This window comes from Hyperolius riggenbachi, chromosome 3 (genome assembly GCF_040937935.1).
Source record: "Hyperolius riggenbachi isolate aHypRig1 chromosome 3, aHypRig1.pri, whole genome shotgun sequence".
Classification (NCBI taxonomy): Eukaryota; Metazoa; Chordata; class Amphibia; order Anura; family Hyperoliidae; genus Hyperolius; species Hyperolius riggenbachi.
The window spans coordinates 237,361,752-237,382,934 of NC_090648.1; the positions used below are offsets into that span (position 1 = coordinate 237,361,752).

Here is a 21,183-nt window from a genome sequence, read left to right on the forward strand (position 1 = left end):
GCTGATTGTCACGATACACACCAAACCTAAAACTGGTTATTTTTCATTTTGAATAATTGTTCAAAAAATGTGATAAAACACTATGTACAGTATATCCTCAATGCAAGACACCACTGTTTCTCATTTAGTTAATGACTTTGCAATAAGTACTATTAAGCTGACAGGAGTGAAAATACAAATGGAAAGTTCTATCACATATAATAATTACATTCTCACCAACAGGGTGTCAGGAAAACAAGGACAGAGTAATGTTTGTCATGTAAGGGCAATTTAAAACACACAGTAGCAGGTCTTTATATGTGCAATGTGTTGCAGGGCCCAGTGATTTGCTATAGAACCAGACATTTATTATATGAACAACATTTAGTTCACTGCTTCATAGATGCCTATATTTATCTAAATGCAATAGCAGTTCTATTGTGCCCATACGCACAGCAACTACAGTACAAGAATGATTGTATGTCTTCTGGCTACATTTATAAAACATGCTAAAAATTCACTGCAATTTATTTTGTTCCTCTCTCAGCAGAGGTTTCATTCTGATAGGCAGCCCAGAGGGAAGATAATGTAGAGTTTACTTTGTAAACTTTGATTCTAACCTCAGTTAAGCGTGAATGTACCTTCAAGGCCTGAGACCCTTTCAAGCCATTTTCTCGTCTCTGTTTTTCGCTCACAGTGTGAAAGCATCATATTTACTTCTTTTACTGTTATTGACTGAAACTGACCTTTTCCTTGTACTTAATATTTTATATCAGTTTTGCTTTTCTACCTTTTTTTTCATAAGATTCCTGTATCAGACTCCTTCCAGAAGCAGAGAGACTGAAATTAACGTCAATCTAGCATATAAAACAAGCATCAAACCATAGTGTGTGCCATATATATATATATGTGTATGTTACTATATGTGAGGTGATAAGTCAGCAATGTACAAGAATTTCATATATCCTAGACAATTATTAAGCCTCCTGTAATTGCAAAATCAACAACAGAGTGGTTTTTTTTTTTCTTTATTTTCTCTACACCATACTGGCACAAAATTAATTTTATCATTCGATTTGTTTTTTGAGGAATGTGAAAAGACTTCAGTTTGCGAATAAACTCAGCACACTATAAACTGTTGGTCTTTTTTTGTTTGGGGGGTTGTGAAATTGATATTTCAGATTAGTTAATATCACATGTGAAATCAAATTTGAAATGAATCTGGGCGGTTTGCATTGCGCAGCGTAAGCGCTGGTGCTGACAGTTGTTGGTGTGAGTAGTAAGTGCACACATGCATGGGGAGTCTGTTTTGAACATCTTTCTTGTGTGTGGGTTGCATCCTAGTGTGCAATTCCATATGCACATACACATGCATGCACGTAATTCACGCCGGACTGTCTTTATAAGTCTGGAGAGTACCACTCTCCAGTGCTATTGTATTGCAGCTAGTGTGAGTGTGTGTCTGTCGTTTCATAACTTAGAGTCTACCCGTTTGATGCTCTGCATCATGACCTTGGCCCGCCTGACTTTCTGCTCTGTTGCCGACTCTTGCTATGTCCAACTTGTCTACTCCATTCATGTCAATTTTGATGTGCAACGTCCCTTCCAATCTCAAAATATATGGCAGGAGAAAGAATACATTTGTATTTTTGTAATAGAATTTACTTTGTGTCTGCAGCTACATAAACTTCAGTCATGGACAAGTCCAAGTCAAAGTCTTAATCTATCTATATTCGTTTACAGCGACATAATATCAGCAATTTGTCCTTCTGAAGAACATGAAAAGCTAAATAAGCACTATATGAGCATATTAGGATGATACATCAAAAACAATAGGTGTGATATGACCCTTATATCTAATGCCAGTGAAAGTGCGCTAAATAGTGTAATTTATAATATAATATCCCTTAGGTGCCTCAACTCTTTCTGAGAAAACCACCTGTGAAAAAAAAATCTACATAAACATAGCCAAACTATACCATCCCCCCGGCGCCTCAGCACCTATTTACAATTCTACCTGTGAACAAAATACACATATATACCAGTGTAAATACCACATCAATTCCCCAAAAGGTGCCTCTGCACCTAAGATATATACAGTCCACCTGTAATGAAAATATATAATGTGGTGTGTTGGATCGCAGACCTTTTCCACCAAACATATAAGTGTGCCAGTCTCAGATTTCCACAGACACTGCGCTCTCAATAAGAGAGCGAGAGCTCAGTGTCTGTGGAAATCTGTGATATGACCATTGACTGCAGTGAAGGTTACTGAAACACAAAATGCAGCCTAAAAACCAAAACTGCTAACATACAAACATACAAATTGTCTGAAACAGACTAGCCCTATAGGTATAAGTAAAGGTAACGGTATACCTAGGTGCATTAACCACTTGGTTACGTAACACACATCCAATTATGAGGATGAATGTCACTGGTACATTCCCTAAATAGGTGTAAAGTGTAAAGTGCTGTACAGTTAAAAGCCTTTATATGAACATATTTCGCCCCCTAACAGGGCTTCTTCAGAAGGTGCTATACAATATATACATTATTTACAACATTGGTGAGTAAAATATCTACACAAAGCCCCCCATCATCAACCCTCAAAGCTTAAGTCAAAGCTGAGCTTGCCTCGTCAGGCACCTGTTTATAAGTATGGTGGAACAGGAAATGAGCACCACCCCTATGATGGGGCGTGTCCCCCAATCTTGGCCACAATGTAGCGCTGTCACCCCCAAGAAGGAAACCCCTTCAATACCTGATAGTGCCCACCGTTGTGGGTAAAGATGGAGTGGCCAGCGCCCTGTGTGGTCGCCCCGATCGTCCCCTAGTGCAGGTGTACAGCCTGGAAACAGCGCCGACGATGCGGCAGCTATAAGCCACGCCCACTTCCGCCCGGCGCACGCGTCCGGCGTCAGGCGTAGGCATGGAAACGGGCTACAATCAGAGCCCACGTCACGTCCGGCTGCGGCCGTAAACAGGGCAACGGGATGCCACACTCCCATTGGCGCACGCGTGCACTCCAGCAAAGGAAGCCGCCTCCAGTGCTACGTGCACGGAGGTGGACTGGTTGTCATGGCATCCCATTTTCTTTGCCCCCCATCATGTACAGCACCTGTGCATACATGTTACAGGTATAGTGCTCTGCATACAGTCATACTGTAGTGTTCTACTCACATTGTCATGTAACTTTGTCAATCACATTCCACCCCATCCCCGTACTTCTCTTACTGTTATATGGTATACAGGTTCCCCTCCGGCCCCCCCCCCCCCTTTTTTTTTGTGCACCCCTTCATGCATTATGAGTTGCACGCGTTGCAAATTCTCATAGGGATATTTTTACAGCATGCGTGGTATGATACTCTGCCAGCATGCTTATACTTTTGCCAACTGATGTAATGACATCCATTACACTGTGTGTTATCATACATGTATCCGCGGTATGATGTCGCGCTTGGCCTGGACCCAGGTGATTGTATGGAGCGGTGCCATGACAACCAGTCCGCCTCCGTGCACGTAGCGCTGGAGGCGGCTCCCTTTGCTGGAGTGCACGCGTGCGCCAATGGGAGTGTGGCATCCCGTTGCCCTGTTTACGGCCGCAGCCGGACGGGACGTGGGCTCTGATTGTAGCCCGTTTCCATGCCTACGCCTGACGCCGGACGCGTGCGCCGGGCGCAAGTGGGCGTGGCTCATAGCTGCCGCATCGTCGGCGCTGTTTCCAGGCTGTACACCTGCACTAGGGGACGATCGGGGCGACCACACAGGGCACTGGCCACTCCATCTTTACCCACAACGGTGGGCACTATCAGGTATTGAAGGGGTTTCCTTCTTGGGGGTGACAGCGCTACATTGTGGCCAAGATTGGGGGACACGCCCCATCATAGGGGTGGTGCTCATTTCCTGTTCCACCATACTTATAAACAGGTGCCTGACGAGGCAAGCTCAGCTTTGACTTAAGCTTTGAGAGTTGATGATGGGGGGCTTTGTGTAGATATTTTACTCACCAATGTTGTAAATAATGTATATATTGTATAGCACCTTCTGAAGAAGCCCTGTTAGGGGGCGAAATATGTTCATATAAAGGCTTTTAACTGTACAGCACTTTACACTGGGGGTACTTTGCTCTCTGCCATCCACCCTTTGTACATTGACACAGGGGAGATAGGCTGCATCACTGTGCTCTACCTTGACCAGTATTATCTGGCCGCAGGCAGTTTTACAATCCTTGACCTCCTCTGTTTGTCTGGGCATATTGCACTGTATATTTGTGGGATAGCTACACCCCACCCTGCTTTGCTGAGTGGGGGGGGATCAGCCAGGACCCCCACGGATATTGCATGTGCTATCCCTATTTAGGGAATGTACCAGTGACATTCATCCTCATAATTGGATGTGTGTTACGTAACCAAGTGGTTAATGCACCTAGGTATACCGTTACCTTTACTTATACCTATAGGGCTAGTCTGTTTCAGACAATTTGTGTGTTCCTTATTTCCCTGGTATTTCTCATTTCGGCTAAGTGTTTGAATAACATACAAACATGTAGAGTTAAAAAACATACTGTTCATGCTTTGCAGTGTTGCCACTTCAACTTACCATTTTCAGTGATAATGCGGGGTACTTCTTTTTCTGCAGGAGAGATGCATCGAATCTGATTTCCAATCACCAGGCCATCCATCTCAGAGAGGTCTTCAAATGTGCAATTAACACCAGCAGACAGTTCTGGTACATTGTAAGCCTCCAACACCAGCTGCCGATAACAAACAATCTAATTAAGCTAAATAAATAGCACCAAAGCATATGTAGGGTCAATGATACGCAAGTTCATTTGTGAATAATATTCTTGCCAACTATATTTTCATTTCACTTTTCAGACAGCTATAAGTAAATACAAAAAATCTATAACTTCCAAAATTTACTTCTTTACAGAAGCACTTTCTGCTGTACAGAACACCAAGGTTTCTTTTGCATGGGAGGTGGGAGGCAATTAATTTAATGCCTGTCAGCTGCTCCCGTTGCACTGACCTGGTGCTTGCTCTGTATCAGTGGTGAAGCGATGACCCCCATGGAGTCACATGTAAGTGTGAATGCGACAGTTTAGCCTCCCAGTGTGAAAGAGGCCTCACTCCTACTTCCTGTGTAAGTAATTAGCTGAAATGTTACCTTCTTTTGCAAACCTTAGATATTCAATGTGATCAAGTGAATGCAGCAGGTAGACAAACCCATGAAGCAGACTATCTGCATGGAGTCTTTATGTCCTCTTAGTGTTTGCCCACCCATTTTAGCTGTTGGTTAAGTCCCTCACTAAAGCAATTCCATTTACCTTATTTCCTTATGAGAGGTGGTCCCTTCAACAAGAAGTGAGTGCTCTGCAACATTATATGGTTGCCACTGGAATATGAGTTGGAGATCATTGTCTACAACACTTAATTTAGTGACAACTTTGTGAACTTGGATTTTCCCTCTTTGGGAAGATCAACCCTACCTTCCACTGGGGAAACAGGCAGCAATACAAATCAGACAAAACATCTAACTCTGTCCCTTTGTATCCACAAATACAAACAGGTTTATTCAGCCTTGTACTTTAAGTGAATAAAGGTCTTGCATATATTCATTTGGGAATAATGGCTAAGTACTGTAGGTTAACAATTAAGAAATGTCTCAAAAAAGTCACATTTAAATTTTGGTTTAAACAGCTGAAACAGTCTTTCCAAAACACAGCATGGTTTTTAGAAGACCCGGGTAAATGGAACAACAAGGAAGAACGTATAAAACAGGCACAATGAAAATATCTTGACAATGTTGCTGCTTAACTACAGAGATTGTTCAATATCGCTCAATATTGGAGTGATTTTTTTTTTATTCTAAATAATAGAGCAAGCACAATAATATTATTTGCTACAAGCCTATGCTTCACGCAATGCAGATACAAGTGGGCCGCTCAGACCAAGAAAAGATGAGCCGCTCAAAGAAATTGATGATTTCAAGGATGAGCACATTATGCTGAAATAGTATTGTTATTCTTCGCTGCTCTGAGCAGAAGATCCATTCAAAATAGATCTTGTAAATCTTTAAAATAATTCTGCTGCAAATAATTACTCCAGAAGACTGCAATCAAGTGCATTTTTTGCAAAAGAAAATCAATTACGCTTTTTAAACGTGTAGATTCTTGAAGAAGACAATTGCCAGAGGCAGAAAGGCCGCTTATTATGAAGTGCTGCTATTATCTTTAGTTGAATGGACTTTTCTGGAGTTTTCTTGCATTCACATGGCATCCGGTGTAACAGCAATAGTTACCAGAAAAAGGGTGAACTTTAGTCTCACTTGATTTCTTCTTATGTCTAACTGTTGAATGCGTTCTTGTGGCTTGTCATTCAGTATAAATGAGCAATAAAGGCATAGCTATGTTCTTTGTCACATTCCTATCTGCTCTTATTTCCTTTACTAGAACATAGACCCAAAGCCATTTTTTAATTATGCTAGTGAAAACAAATATATCAACTAAGAGTTGACCAAGAAACAGAAAAAGATTGCTAAGGCTGGGTGCACACATAAGATAACATGACAAGCTGTGTTTTACTGTTTTTAAAAAACCGAATGGGATGACGCCCTGTAAAAAATGTTCAGTTTGCCAATATGTAGATAATACTGACATTTTTGTGAACTCAGCAGGTGACAGGACATATAATATTAGGTGCCCCCTTGATTGTCGGAGCACTTTTGTGGTGTACCAAATGACCTGCCCCTGTAATAAGCATTATGTGGGTAAGACGGAAAGAGAATTACGTACCAGAATTCAGGAACATGTGAGAGCGATCATTGATTCAGCAGAGGAGGAAAAAAGAGACAAAACCCCAATAGCTTCCCATTTTGCAGAGTTCCATGATTCAGACCCATCGGGTCTGAAATTCAAGGCCATCTATCGTCTAGACCCGGGTATTAGGTATCGAAATATGAAAGCTCAGCTAATTAAAAAGGAAAGTTTTTGGATATATCAGCTTAAGACTTTGGTCCCCCTTGGGCTTAATGTGGATCTTAATCTCAAAGTATTTCTAAAATAGGATTCCCAAAACTATTCTTTAAAATCAAATTCCTCTCTAGATATTTGTTGCTAATTAGACATCCATGAGTCCACACTATGGTTTGTTTGCTTGCCAGGGGATCTCATTACCCCTTTTTGACCACAAGATGTCTCCATAATGCAATGCCAGTTGTTTTTGGTTCTCACCACTAGATGGTGTCTGCTTGGAATGATGCCAAGTTCAGACGGAGTAATATAAATAGAGGGAACCTTTACACAGCAGGCGTGATGACGTAGCACGTCCTGATGAAGCTCCGGTGGGCGGGGCAAAACGCGTAGACGTCATGCTACGCTCAACAGTACTCTGTAGCCGGGTTTGATTCATGTGAGCCGCCGCCATTACCACACGAGGGAAAGTTTGCCTGTCGCCATCCAGCCAAGCCACCATCAGCCGTCCTGCACGGAATCCGCATGCAGCTTGCCGATCATAACACACTACTGGATCAGATAAGTGACTCTGACGTACCGCTGCTACCTCCAGCTTGCACAAATGGCATATTATGGACATTGATCCTACAATGACTGGGTGTATAGCGTCTTCTTTTGACATCTTTCACATGGTGGATTAGACCATCCAGCCTGATATCATCAGAAACGCCTGGAGTCCTGTTTACAGCGCTATACTAACTGCGCGATGGCCGCTAAATGCCATTAATTTTGCAAACAAAGTGTGATGCTAATCACTATGTGCAACTAACTACGCAGTTTCTCTTTACTGGTAACACCAGGTGCTTTGATCACAGTGTTTCATCTACTGTCCATTAACTGCCAGCAAGTGCATTTATATATATTAAGGATACAGCAGCGATGTGGCTGATTCTGGTGGAATCTACTATGATCCAGCATAGACTGTTTGGCATTTCAAAGATCTTTTTTTGAACTATATGCAATGGGGTGGCGATATATATTCCACTTGGAGATGATTTACAATTGAAGGAGCACGCTTTGGTCTGAGAACTGTACATCATTTAATTGCTGGCCTCATGCAAAGGGGCCCTTCAAATTATTCTCAGCCATATTACTAGTTATGCTGTGGTTGGACCTCTATTTTTCTTGGACTTTCTTTGTAGGTCTAAGGAGCATGTGGCGTTCTCTATTGTAACCTAAGATTCAGAGACTCTGATTTGGGAATCTGCTTAGATCATCCAATATTTTTGTACTTTAGTGTGGTTTTGGCAATAACATTCTTTCAGGCGGCACTCTCACATGTTTCAATATTTACCGGCTTTTTTGCATTCTATGAATAGCTTATTATTGATCATATTGGTCACACCCTTTTATCCTCTGTGAGTGGTTATAACCTTTACCAAAATACCTTAATGATGGTTTCCTCACAGGTCGGGATAGGGTGTCCTCAATATCCCTGATTTAAGGAACAGTATAGGTTCTATCATCTGGGTGTTCTTCCCCTCTTTTTGTGGGTTGCTGAGAGACTGATCATTGAACATATTGGTCACGTCCTTTCTGCCCTCTGTGAGAGGCTTCTATCCCCAGGATATTCCCTCCTGGGTCCCTCACGTAGATGCAGTTGGGGCATCACCAAGGATTTAGACCAGCTTCATTGGCCTTAGGGGTGGGTTGGTGTCTTTTCATTTGTTTGACATTATAGCCTCGCTTAAATCCCCGTGTACCAGCAACCAGCTCTCTAGGGGTTGATCCCTATCCAGGGAAATAAGCTTTTCTTAAGGGACTTTTTCCTACTGTCCGTATAGTATGCAGCACTTAATATTGTATTTTACAGTATTATCCATGTCAAGAAATTTCTGACATTTCAATGGAATTCATGTGTGTGTTTTAATGATCAATTATTAAAGTGCAGTTTCTGAGCAGCATATACTGGTTTGTTCTCCTTTTTGCTGGTACATTTTTTACCAGTGCTGGTACCTGCACGCAGAGCACACACTCATTACTACTATTGTTCTTTTACCATTTTTTCTGTGTTTTACTTTACCTGAGCTTGTCAATCAGCTTTTCCTCCATAGCTTGCCCCTTCCCACAGCTCCCCACCTCTGCTAGCTTCCTCCAGTTGGAAGCTAAGCCGCGACCCAGGAAGTACTGGGTCGCGGCTTAGCTTCAGATTGGAGGAAGCTAGCAGAGACGGGGAGTGGCAGGGGGGAGCCACGCTATGGTGAAACACCTGATTGACAAGCTCAGGTAAATAGCAGGCTAGCGGACAAGCAGATTGTCGCTAGCCTAGCGGTATTTTTTTTGGGGGGAGGGGGTTGGTCCAGAACGACACAGAGGCATGTAGTTGTGCACAGGACATGCCTCTGTGTCTTATTAAGATTTCATAAATCCGCCTTGGGTTCTCTTTAAGTAAGCAGTGCTACAAGAAGTATATAAAGCTATAAAGTAACACCAGGATTTTGTGTAAGGATCTGAAGGGAACCTAATATCTCTATGTAAAGAGACTGGTATGTACAACATTGTCTTCTTAAAACAAAAAATAAAGTGGGTCAGAAAGGTAAGGTGTTAAATAATGTGACCAAATGAAATACATACCACTATTAACCCTCTGCACTCACATACGCAAAAAAGCCTGAGCCACAGACTGTGATAAACAAACAAAAAAACAAAAAAAAGCTATACTGTAGGTGTTAAAATGGAGGATATTTAAAAGGAAATCCAGTGAAAATAATGTAATAAAAAAGTGCTTCACTTTTACAATAATTATGTATAAATGATTTAGTCAGTGTTTGCTCATTGTAAAATCTTTCCTCTCCCTTATTTACATTATGACATTTATCACATGGTGACATTTTTACTGCTGGCAGGTGATGTCACTAGAAGTAGCTGCTGCTTGCTTTTTTGGCAGTTTAAAACAGCTGTTATTTCCCACAATGCAACAAGGCTCCCACAGTATGATGTCAGGACCTCAGAGCTGCAAGGCGCTGACATCACACTGTGGGAGGGGTTTCACCACCAAATTAGCCATACAGAGCCCACTGATGATCAGTTTGAGAAAAGGGATAGATTTCCCATGGGAAAGGGGATATCAGCTACTGATTGGGATGCACTTCAATTATTGGTTACGGTTTCTGTTTAAGTGTTTTTGAATCAGTCGGTTCATCACTGTAGCTTTTTATTTCTGTCTGTGTCAGAGGTGGCTGTGTATATATATTCTGAGTGCAAAGTGTTGATATTGGTTTGTAATCTCATCTAATCAGCACATCTTTAAATAGTGTGCTACCAACACACTATATACAGTGACATTTGGTCAAGAAGGAATTCATCATAAAATCCTGCTTGTAACTAGTGTGGTCAGATTTTCACTGTGCAAGTCACCAAACTGTGTACATCCTTACTGCATGAGGAATATAAAAGTTACTTTAATAGCGAAGACCTCTGTAACAATTATTTATTACTGACAGCAAATAACATGGTGACAGTAAGCTGTATCAAGTACCATAAACACATGACAAACATTTGAGCAACCACTGGAATCAGAAACAATCAGGTAACAAAAACAACATGAAATATATTATTTTATTAACTAGGATATCTCAGTGAAAGACACCCATATTTTAATTGCAGGCCCAGATCAGACTGCTTTGCAAATTTCTCTTCTACAGCAAGAGCTAAAGTTACCAGTCATTCAAATGCATATACAGTTCTGCCTGTAATGAATTGATGTGATCCTTACTCTACTTTCTGTTCCTAGCGAATGGTTTTACCCCCATGAGGCTTTCCTCAATTTCTAGCCAGCACTGGGCCTAATACACAGGATAATAGGTCTCTCTTCCTGCAGATTCAATTCAAAAGCAATTGTTTGCCTGTTACGCAATTCCTGCAGCAATTTACTTTTATTCTGCCACAGATGAGTCTACAAGTGAGATTGCTATGCTCCAGCCTAGATCAGTTTCTCTACATTAACAAGGTAGAAATTATTAACTCAAGGAATGTGCTACATATATCGAAGGGATGCACCACTTCTCTTATAATTGCCACACTGTAAATTATGTAATTTAAAGTACACTTTTACCCACAATAACTTTGCTAAAAGGGAAGCTAAACTTAAAGTGGGAAACAAATACAGTATATAAAAGTGGAAGTGGTTACAATGTTGACTATCACATCTTTTAAAATGTTAATTTAGCATTTTTGTTTGTTTGTTTGTTTTTTTAATTGTTAAAGAGGAAGCAATTGGGAAGCTGTCTGCAGGAGACAAAGCATTGCCGATTATAACAGCAATGCTAGTTTTTCTTCTTTTTACTATTTTTAACTACGTATGCCTTATTAAGGGTGTAAAAATGCGATTATACTCCGTTCACCCCCCCTCCCCCCCAAAAAAAGGTCAGTAATTACTCTGTGTGTAAAATTGTTTATTGTCAGAGAGCAGTGGAAGCTTTCTTATCTCTAGTCATTGGCAAAGGCAAGACACTCCCTGTGACTGTGCTTTCACTCTGTCCCCCTCCCTCCCTCTGCTGAATAGACACATCACCTTGGCAACAGTTGAGTCACTTCAGCAGAAATGAATGGGTAAGAGTGAGGCACAGGGAGATTTTTGCCTTTGCCCAGGACCAGAGATAAGCACGTTTCTGCTCTCTGCAGTGGAAATACATGATTTTACACACAGGGAATACTTGGGAATGCCTTCATATGTTCTTTTTTGTAACTAAGAGTAGTTACTGAAATTTTAGTTTTAGGAGTATAATCCCATTTAAAGCCAATGGGTACCGCTGAAAAAATAAAAAAAAGTCAGATACTCGCCTAAGGCAAGGGAAGGCTCGGTCCTAATGAGCCTCCCCTCTCCTCTCCCGGTGCCCTCGGTGCTGCACTGGCGCCCCCGTTCGCATCCGCCACCGCAGGGACTTTGGAGGTCTTCGGGAGCACTCGGGGCGTCCGAAGACGGGCCGCTCCATACTACGCATGCGCGATTGCGTCATAGAGGGCGCTCGCACATGCGTAGTATGGAGCGGCCTGTCTTCGGGAGCCCGAGTGCTCCCGAAGGCTTCCGAAACATCCCTTCGGCGGCGGAAGTGGCAGTATTTGACCGAACTGGTCGAATACTGCTATGGGGGATCCTGCGTGGGAACGGGCACCGGGAGAGGAGAGGGAAGGCTCATTACGACCAAGCCTTCCCTTGCCTTAGGCGAGTATCTGACTTTTTTATTTTTAAAGCGGTACACATTCACTTTAAGTGCAGTGAAATCAGGTAACATATACAATTGCAATTCATCATTGCTCTAAGAGACCCATAGGTTTTTGGGATACAGGTATAATGGGAAAAATACAATCCAGTGTTATACTGTATATTGTAATTCTATAATATAAAAAAGATTCCTACCAGCACGTTGTACTGTGAGACGGAGATATTGTTTGGGTGGACGGTGAGTCTGACACACTGCTTCATCTCTGATGCAAATCTTCTGGCTTCATTGGACCTCTCACATCTCTCCTTCCTTGTACAACTGCAACACATGGAAAAATTCACATGCTTTAGATACAATATAAACAGGATTACGGTTTATTCCAATAACACATTTAGTGAAGAATGACAAAATGCAGTGTATGTATAGCCAAAAAAAGTACCCAGGTCTTTCATGGTTTTAATTTATAGGTAGCTTGAACAGCTTCATATAGACTCAAATGAGAGGGTACATTGTGAGCCACTTATGAATTCCAAAATGCTGTCCGTATAACAGTGTACGTTTAATTATATGAGGAGGGAGAAGAATGATGATGCAAGTAAATGAGCAATTTTGTCATGTAGGAGTCAAAATGTGGGGAGCTAATGAGAACAGTGGCCCATCAAAGTGTGCTTAGTAAGTTAATTGCCACTCATGTATCAAAGTCATAATATGCTACTCCTGCCATAGCCTTGGGTCAATTTCTAAGGCTCAGTTCATGGTGTGCATGTTGCATAACGTATGGGTTATTATGTGTATGGACTTCAATAGAGACTGAACAACATAGATGTAAACAGCCCCATAGAATTGTATGGGCAGTAAGCTGACATGCAGAATTATTCTTCAATGCAACTGATGCAATTTGAATTGAGCTTTAAGGTGAAGCCAATTCATCTATCAGTGTTTATTTAGTAAGTCTGAGGAATCAGGATTGAACAAATAAAGCCCATGCAGACATGTAGAGAAAGTACAAAACACAGAAGGCACCCAGCCTGGGAATTGAATCCTGTACTCTAGTGCAGTGAGGCAACGATGCTAGCCACTATGTTCCCCATGATATGAACAGTTAGCTTCTGGCATACACTGTCTAGTCAGCTGGACACGTTGACCATGTTGCATTGTTGCATGATACAATAGCATCAGTCCAGCAGGGTGGAGGTTGACTTAGTGGGTTGGGCTTCAGCTAAATTAAAGGTTGCAGCAGGATTTTTAATACCTAGCAAGCATCAAGGAAATCCCAATGGGTGCTACAGGGAGGTTGGCACAGTGAGTGCTACTGGGAAGTTTGGGTCACAGTGGGTGCTACTGGATAGAGGGCATGCCAATGGGTGCTGCTGGTAGAAAGCATGACATTGGGTGCTGCTTGGAAAACTGACTGGGTCACCCGAGCCCAAATATCAAAATATATTATTATTTAGTATTTATTTAGCGCTGACATCTTTTACAATGTTTCAAAGAGTACATGGACATGTCAATGACTTTTCTCAGAGAAGCTTACAATCCAATGCTACCATAGTCATATGTTTATCATAGTCTAAAGCCAATTTAGGGGGAAGCCAATAAACTTCTCTGTATGTTTTTGGGAAGTGAGCAGAAACTGGAGTGCACATCGGAAACTCACGCAGACACGAGGAGAACATACAATCCATGTGCAGATAGTGCCCTAGCTGGGATTCAAACTGGGGACCCAGCTCTACAAGCTGAGAGTGCTAACCACTACACCACAGTGCTGCCCATATACATGCAGTTAAATTTGCGACTCTGTATGTTTTTGGGAAGTGAGCAGAAACTGGAGTGCACATTGGAAACTCACGCAGACATGAGGAGAACATACAATCCAAGTGCCCTAGCTGGGATTCAAACTGGGGACCCAGCTCTACAAGCTGAGAGTGCTAACCACTACACCAAAGTGCTGCCCATATACATGCAGTTAAACTTGCCCCTCTGCACACTTAGCTTTTACAAGATAATTCAGCCTATTTATGAAGGGCAAATTATGTCACGTCCATTAAGAACTTTGTGCGTAAAGGAATAGATTACTTTTAAATGTAAACATTCATTTTAATGAACACATATAGATAACACTGATAAACTATTTCAGCAACAGACAGTTACTACTTCACAGAACAGCAGAAAGCCAGTGAATTTTGCCGCTGAAGCTTGAAGAATTAGAACTACATGTCTGGCTTCCTGTATTTTATAAATATGCAATATTTTCTAATGGGAATTCTCAGAGGCAATCCACTGCACTGGGTTAAGTGTATAAAACTCTTGCAAACCGAGGCAGATGCCGATAGTGCAGCAGGGGAGCTATTAGCTGTGAAAACAAAACCGCTCTCATCAGATCTTTCAAAGAGAAAAGGGAGTTTGGCACAGCAGAGACACCCAGTGAAATTCTACCAATCAGATATGATTTAATTAGCAGAAAGTCAGAGGAATGCATTATTGGTATATGCCTACTCAAATGCAGAACTCATTATGAGTCCCTGGTCAATTAATCTATGCTAATGACAATGTTTATTTTATTTTATTTATTTATTTTAAAATATGGCTGGAAGAAATGGAGATGAATGTCGCATACTGTTAGTCTTCTGCAAAGTAAGAGGTCTTGCTGTAAAGGGGATTTGTACACTCCAGCAATGTATGCAGGGTAATTTAATAAAGTTGGCCTTTCATACAAAAAGAGCTAGAGAAGATTTATAAGATACTTCTGTAAGGGCCAACAACCCTGGAAACTTACATAAGTATTGCCCTATACAGGAAGTGCAAAATTATTAGGCAAGTTGTATTTTTGAGGAATAATTTTATTATTGAACAACAACCATGTTCTCAATGAACCCAAAAAAACTCATTAATATCAAAGCTGAATATTTTTGAAAGTAGTTTTTAGTTTGTTTTTAGTTTTAGCTATTTTAGGGGGATATCTGTGTGTGCAGGTGACTATTACTGTGCATAATTATTAGGTAACTTAACAAAAAACAAATATATACCCATTTCAATTATTTATTTTTACCAGTGAAACCAATATAACATCTCAACATTCACAAATATACATTTCTGACATTCAAAAACAAAACAAAAACAAATCAGTGACCAATATAGCCACCTTTCTTTGCAAGGACACTCAAAATCCTGCCATCCATGGATTCTGTCAGTGTTTTGATCTGTTCACCATCAACATTGCGTGCAGCAGCAACCACAGCCTCCCAGACACTGTTCAGAGAGGTGTACTGTTTTCCCTCCTTGTAAATTTCACATTTTATGATGGACCACAGGTTCTCAATGGGGTTTAGATCAGGTGAACAAGGAGGCCATGTCATTAGTTTTTCTTCTTTTATACCCTTTCTTGCCAGCCACGCTGTGGAGTACTTGGACGCGTGTGATGGAGCATTGTCCTGCATGAAAATCATGTTTTTCTTGAAGGATGCAGACTTCTTCCTGTACCACTGCTTGAAGAAGATGTCTTCCAGAAACTGGCAGTAGGACTGGGAGTTGAGCTTGTCTCCATCCTCAACCCGAAAAGGCCCCACAAGCTCATCTTTGATGATACCAGCCCAAACCAGTACTCCACCTCCACCTTGCTGGCGTCTGAGTCGGACTGGAGCTCTCTGCCCTTTACCAATCCAGCCACGGGCCCATCCATCTGGCCCATCAAGACTCACTCTCATTTCATCAGTCCATAAAACCTTAGAAAAATCAGTCTTGAGATATTTCTTGGCCCAGTCTTGACGTTTCAGCTTGTGTGTCTTGTTCAGTGGTGGTCGTCTTTCAGCCTTTCTTACCTTGGCCATGTCTCTGAGTATTGCACACTTTGTGCTTTTGGGCACTCCAGTGATGTTGCAGCTCTGAAATATGGTCAAACTGGTGGCAAGTGGCAACTTGGCAGCTGCACGCTTGACTTTTCTCAGTTCATGGGCAGTTATTTTGCGCCTTGGTTTTTCCACACGCTTCTTGCGACCCTGTTGACTATTTTGAATGAAACGCTTGATTGTTCGATGATCACGCTTCAGAAGCTTTGCAATTTTAAGAGTGCTGCATCCCTTTGCAAGATATCTCACTATTTTTGACTTTTCTGAGCCTGTCAAGTCCTTCTTTTGACCCATTTTGCCAAAGGAAAGGAAGTTGCCTAATAATTATGCACACCTGATATAGGGTGTTGATGTCATTAGACCACACCCCTTCTCATTACAGAGATGCACATCACCTAATATGCTTAATTGGTAGTAGGGTTTCGAGCCTATACAGCTTGGAGTAAGACAACATGCAAAAAGAGGATGATGTGGTCAAAATACGCATTTGCCTAATAATTCTGCACTCCCTGTATTTCTTTTAACTGATTCCAGACCACTGTAATCTACGCCAGTTTAAGGTCTGCTTATCCCTGCCAGGGCGTCATTTTCAAATTCGATTGCACATGCCGATATAGTCATTCACACTGATACTGCAATGCTGCAACCCACTCACTCTGCTGTCACAATAAAAGCAGAGCTCTGAATTTTGGTCAGGAGTGACCCCGTGATCACTGTGAGCCAACCAGTGATCACTCATTTTTTTTTTTTAGAAAAAAGTCACTGGTCTTGAAGGGGCCAGAAACAGTGGGGCCAGAAGTGGTTAATGAAATGTGCAAAAACTGAAAATAAAACATACAGCTTTATTAACTCCTCTTACCACCAGACAGGTTAGCTAGCAAGAATGGGGCTCCGTCCCTTTTCCAATACCAACCATGTGGCATTTGTATTGGGGAGGGTGTAAGCCTCACAAGGCACAAGAAGAATCCGGAAATCACTCCCCAACCATAACCATATAGTCCAATGAACAGAATTAGTATTATGAGCATAATGACATTTTGGCATCATAAGCAGAGTCAGAATAGAGTCCATGTCCATCAAGAGCCTGGCTGGATATAGATGATTAGCATAAGTTAGTTTGCATCCTTTGAGGTTCCCTGATTCAAAATCTCAGTAACATAAGAAAAACAGATACAGGGGTCTATGGACCAATTACACATGACTGAAACAAGCAAACAATGATGAAATAGTAACTGAAAATATACACACACAGTTGCCTAGGTTAGTCAGAAACTATCAGATTCAAAGAGTAAGAACTTTGTGCAGTTTCACAAGGACTGACCGGATGTAAGCAACACATGCCAAGAGAATCACCTGCATGGTGGCTTTCAGTTAACTTAGGTTAATACACACCTGACATGAGAGGAATATGGAGGCTGCCATATTTAATAACTTTTAAATAATACAAATTGCATGGCTTCCTGCTTATCCTCTGCTTAATACTTTTAGGCTGCTTACACACTAAGACGTTACAGGCGCACGTTAGTGCGCCTGTAATGCTCCCCCAACGCACAGCAATGTAACACAAGTGGGCTGTTCACACAGCCCACGTTGCGTTACATGTAACGCTGCACGTTGTTCGGAAAGTGCAGCATGCTACGGCGTTAGAGCGGCTATAGCCGCATTAGACTGTTTGCACATGCGCAGTGGGGGGTGAGAGGAGGCGGGGAGATGCTGCTACAGTAGCCGCGCACATGGCTACTTCATATTCACTGCACTGGCGGCCGCTGATTGGCCGGCGGGACCACGTGATGCGGAGTGTCTCGCACCGCATCACGTGGTCCCGCCAGCCAATCAGCGCCACTCTGGGAGACCTTATACGGATAGAGCCGCCTAACGCGGCTCACTCTACCGTCCTCTCCCGCACCACCATACATTGCATTAGGTGCACGTTATGCGACCTTAACGTAGCACCTAACGCAACGTCTTGGTGTGCAAGTAGCCCAAAGGGAGCTCGAGGTGAGAGGGATATGGAGGCTGCCATATGTATTTCCTTTTAAACAATAATAGCTGCCTGGCAGTCCTCCTGATCCCATGTCTCTAATATTTTAAATCCCTAGATCCTGAACAAGCATGCAGCAGATCAGTTACTCTGACTCAGATTTTACTGGATTAGCCATATGCTTGTTCCAGGGCTTTGACACAGACACTACTTCTGCCAGAAGATCAACAGGGCTGCCAGGTAACTGGCATTGTTTACAAGAAAATAAATATGGCAGCCTCCATATCCCTCTCACCTCGAGTTCCCTTTAAAGGCTCGTACACACGTCCAAACAATCTGCCCAACCATCTATCTTCTAAACTTGGTCTGTTGGAAGATAGTTGGGTGTGTGTACGGCTGGCAAACAACAAGACAACCAACTGATAACAGATTGCTTACCAGATTTAACCAGTAGATCATCCTGCCCAGCTATCGTGCAGGTTGGCCACGTGTTTAGAAGTCTTTTAAACAACTTTGTTGTTTTTGAATGCAGACATGTTGTGCAGTTTGTCGTTTAGCTTGCACGAATAGTATTGAAGTGAGTTGGTTGTTTGGTTGGTTGAAGTGTGTACATACTTGTCATGTAAACAAATTGCGCGGTTGGTCATGTTGTGCGGTTGGTTGTGCATTATGTTGGACGTGTGTATGAGCCCTGAAAAAGCATGCCAATCAGATATTTCCGATTGAAGTCTGACTGGATTAGCCGCATGCTTCTTTCAGGTGGTAAATTTAGACACTACTGATGTCAGAAAAATCAACAGGACTGCCAGGCACCTGCAATTCTTTAAAAAGGAAATAAATATGATAACCTCCATATACCTCTCACTTCAGGTGTCCATTAAGGTGGAGCCAGTACACAAGGAAATTATTTTATTCCATAAAAACAGACCATGTTTCTGAGTTGATAGACCACTTTTGTCAGGGCATAGAATAGACAGTATTGATATTGTCTGTCCATTATATGCTTTGACAATGGGATCTTAATGACTTCAAAATACTGGTCTGCTTTTCATGGAATATAACCATTTTTTTCTTTGATACATAGGCCTGTGTGCTGGCTCCATCTTAACCTTTGAATTGGGAGTTCCACCCTGCCCTGTACCAGCACCCGCTTCTTATAAGAGATATAAGTGCAGACTATTACTTTTTAGGAAAGACTGTAAGCCTTTGGCAGGGTCTTTTAAGCTGCACCTCACCCCCCTTGTCCTCCTTGATCTTGCGACCCCACCAATAACCCCCTTCCCATGGACTAACTTAGACTTGAATTGCTGGGTCTCTGCTAATGTAAAATCACATGACCATGTATCCTAGACCCAGTTTTCTACCTGTCTAACACGCCTTGTTAACATTGTACGTATTCCTATGTATTGTCCAGCGCTGCATACCGTAATTGTCTTTATTATTATTTTATATTCCATTTATAGACACCTGTGGGCATGACAGAATACCACAATATATAGATTGTAACACAGCATGGATGTCTTCTGTAAATGAATAATATGATAAATTAACAAAAGGCAGGATGTTCTAGAACTAATTTCATAACTATCAAAATATCAGAAAGAACATGGCAAAAGGCCTAAAGTAAACAAACCTGTCAATCTAAAGTCAGACAATGCACCAGCAACGACTTATGGAAGCAAAAATGCAACCCACTTGTAGGTACAGCAAAGATGGTAAGAAACAGAGACACAGAAGAATTATAGAAAACTTGAGGACAAAATCCACTTTAATTCAGTGAAGGATTTGCTCCTAAATACAGCATACTATAAGTGTGTGATTGTGTAATGCAGTGTTCCCCAACCCTGTGCTCAAGGCCCACCAACAGTGCATGTTTTGCAGAAATCCACAGAGGTAGTTAATCAGCTCTGCTGCTGAGACACGAATTACCCCACCTGTGAATGTGTGTGGTTTCCTGCAAAACATGTACTGTTGGTGGACCTTGAGGACAGGGTTGGGGAACTCTGGTGTAATGTATTAAGAGTAAAATAAAAAGCTGCAATAGGGTCTATTCATATTATATCCAGGGCAGCATACTGTGAAAAGCCAACACACTACTGCATGCATTTTTGACAGCTAGACCTAAAATGAGAATTAATCAAGAAGATAAAGTTAGTAATTCACTTGAAAAGATCTAATTCTGTGGTTTTAAACCCCAATGGGATTTTGCATGCCTCAGTCAGTACTTATGTTCCACATTAAGCTAATCATGCCAGTAACAGCATAACTACTGTATTTAAAGGTTGTTACTTTAGCTTCATTAGCACAGGCAGGTCAGTTTCCAGCTTAGCAGCTCAGCACTGGACAATAAATATTGTGCTGGCCACCAGTGATTTTTTGCAATTATCCCCATGTTTAGGTGAATTGTTTGTCAGACGAAACTTAGTTTTAATTTTTTAAAGTGCACTTTATTTTGCAAAATACTTGGCCTCAAATTCTAAGCAACTTCATGCTGTGCACAAATGTCACAAATAATGAGAACGCCTGCAGACCATCTCTGGAAAAGTGAAACTGCTGGCTCTGTGTGAAAGTGGTGTATGCTGACCGGAGGGGGCACTGACACATCATTTATACCAGTCCTCAATGTGTGTTCGCTTCAAATCAGCACTGAAATCATACAGAATGCAAAGGCTTAGATCTTAGCAAAGCCCTTTCAATAGGAATAGCATTGTGTTGCAGCTAGGGAATAAAGCAAGCTTAGAGATATCTGCTTAGTATGACCTTTCTTTCATACTTTGTCCCACAAAGAGGTATCGGTAACAGCAGAGTGCATGAGAATGTTAACGTGGGTTACACAACCTGGACATACCAAGTCACCTGGTCACCTTTTCTCCTCAAGAAAACGTAAACTACAGTGACACTACCACATAAAGCCTTGTGCCAGCAGAGGACAAACTAAGAAATGTTAGCTTTTTTCTACCATTTTATTTGAAATCTTATTTGGAAGCATCTATAAAACATCCCTTGTGGCTATCAATGAACACACGTTGCAGTCTTAACAGACAGATCTGTGTCCACTAGAATACCTCACACCTTTATAAGGTAGGATACATGGCCATGTTTTAACACAAAGACATTATGGCATTCCCTCCATCATGAAGCCCATGTATGATTCACAAGAAAACACATTTTCCTTTCTCACATAACATTGGTCTTTTTCCC

At 41.7% G+C, this 21,183-nt stretch overlaps 1 protein-coding gene across 2 annotated transcripts in view; it reads right to left on the reverse strand.

The window, feature by feature from the left end:
• Window positions 1–21,183, reverse strand: part of PLXNA4 (plexin A4) — a 910,299-nt gene that overhangs the window by 268,720 nt on the left and 620,396 nt on the right. For both annotated transcript variants that reach the window (XM_068276018.1, XM_068276019.1), the window contains 2 exons: window positions 12,351–12,474; window positions 4,579–4,732 (listed from right to left, as the gene is read on the reverse strand). In XM_068276018.1, the coding sequence (XP_068132119.1) occupies window positions 4,579–4,732; window positions 12,351–12,474 (278 nt within the window). The remainder of the gene's footprint in view (window positions 1–4,578; window positions 4,733–12,350; window positions 12,475–21,183) is intronic.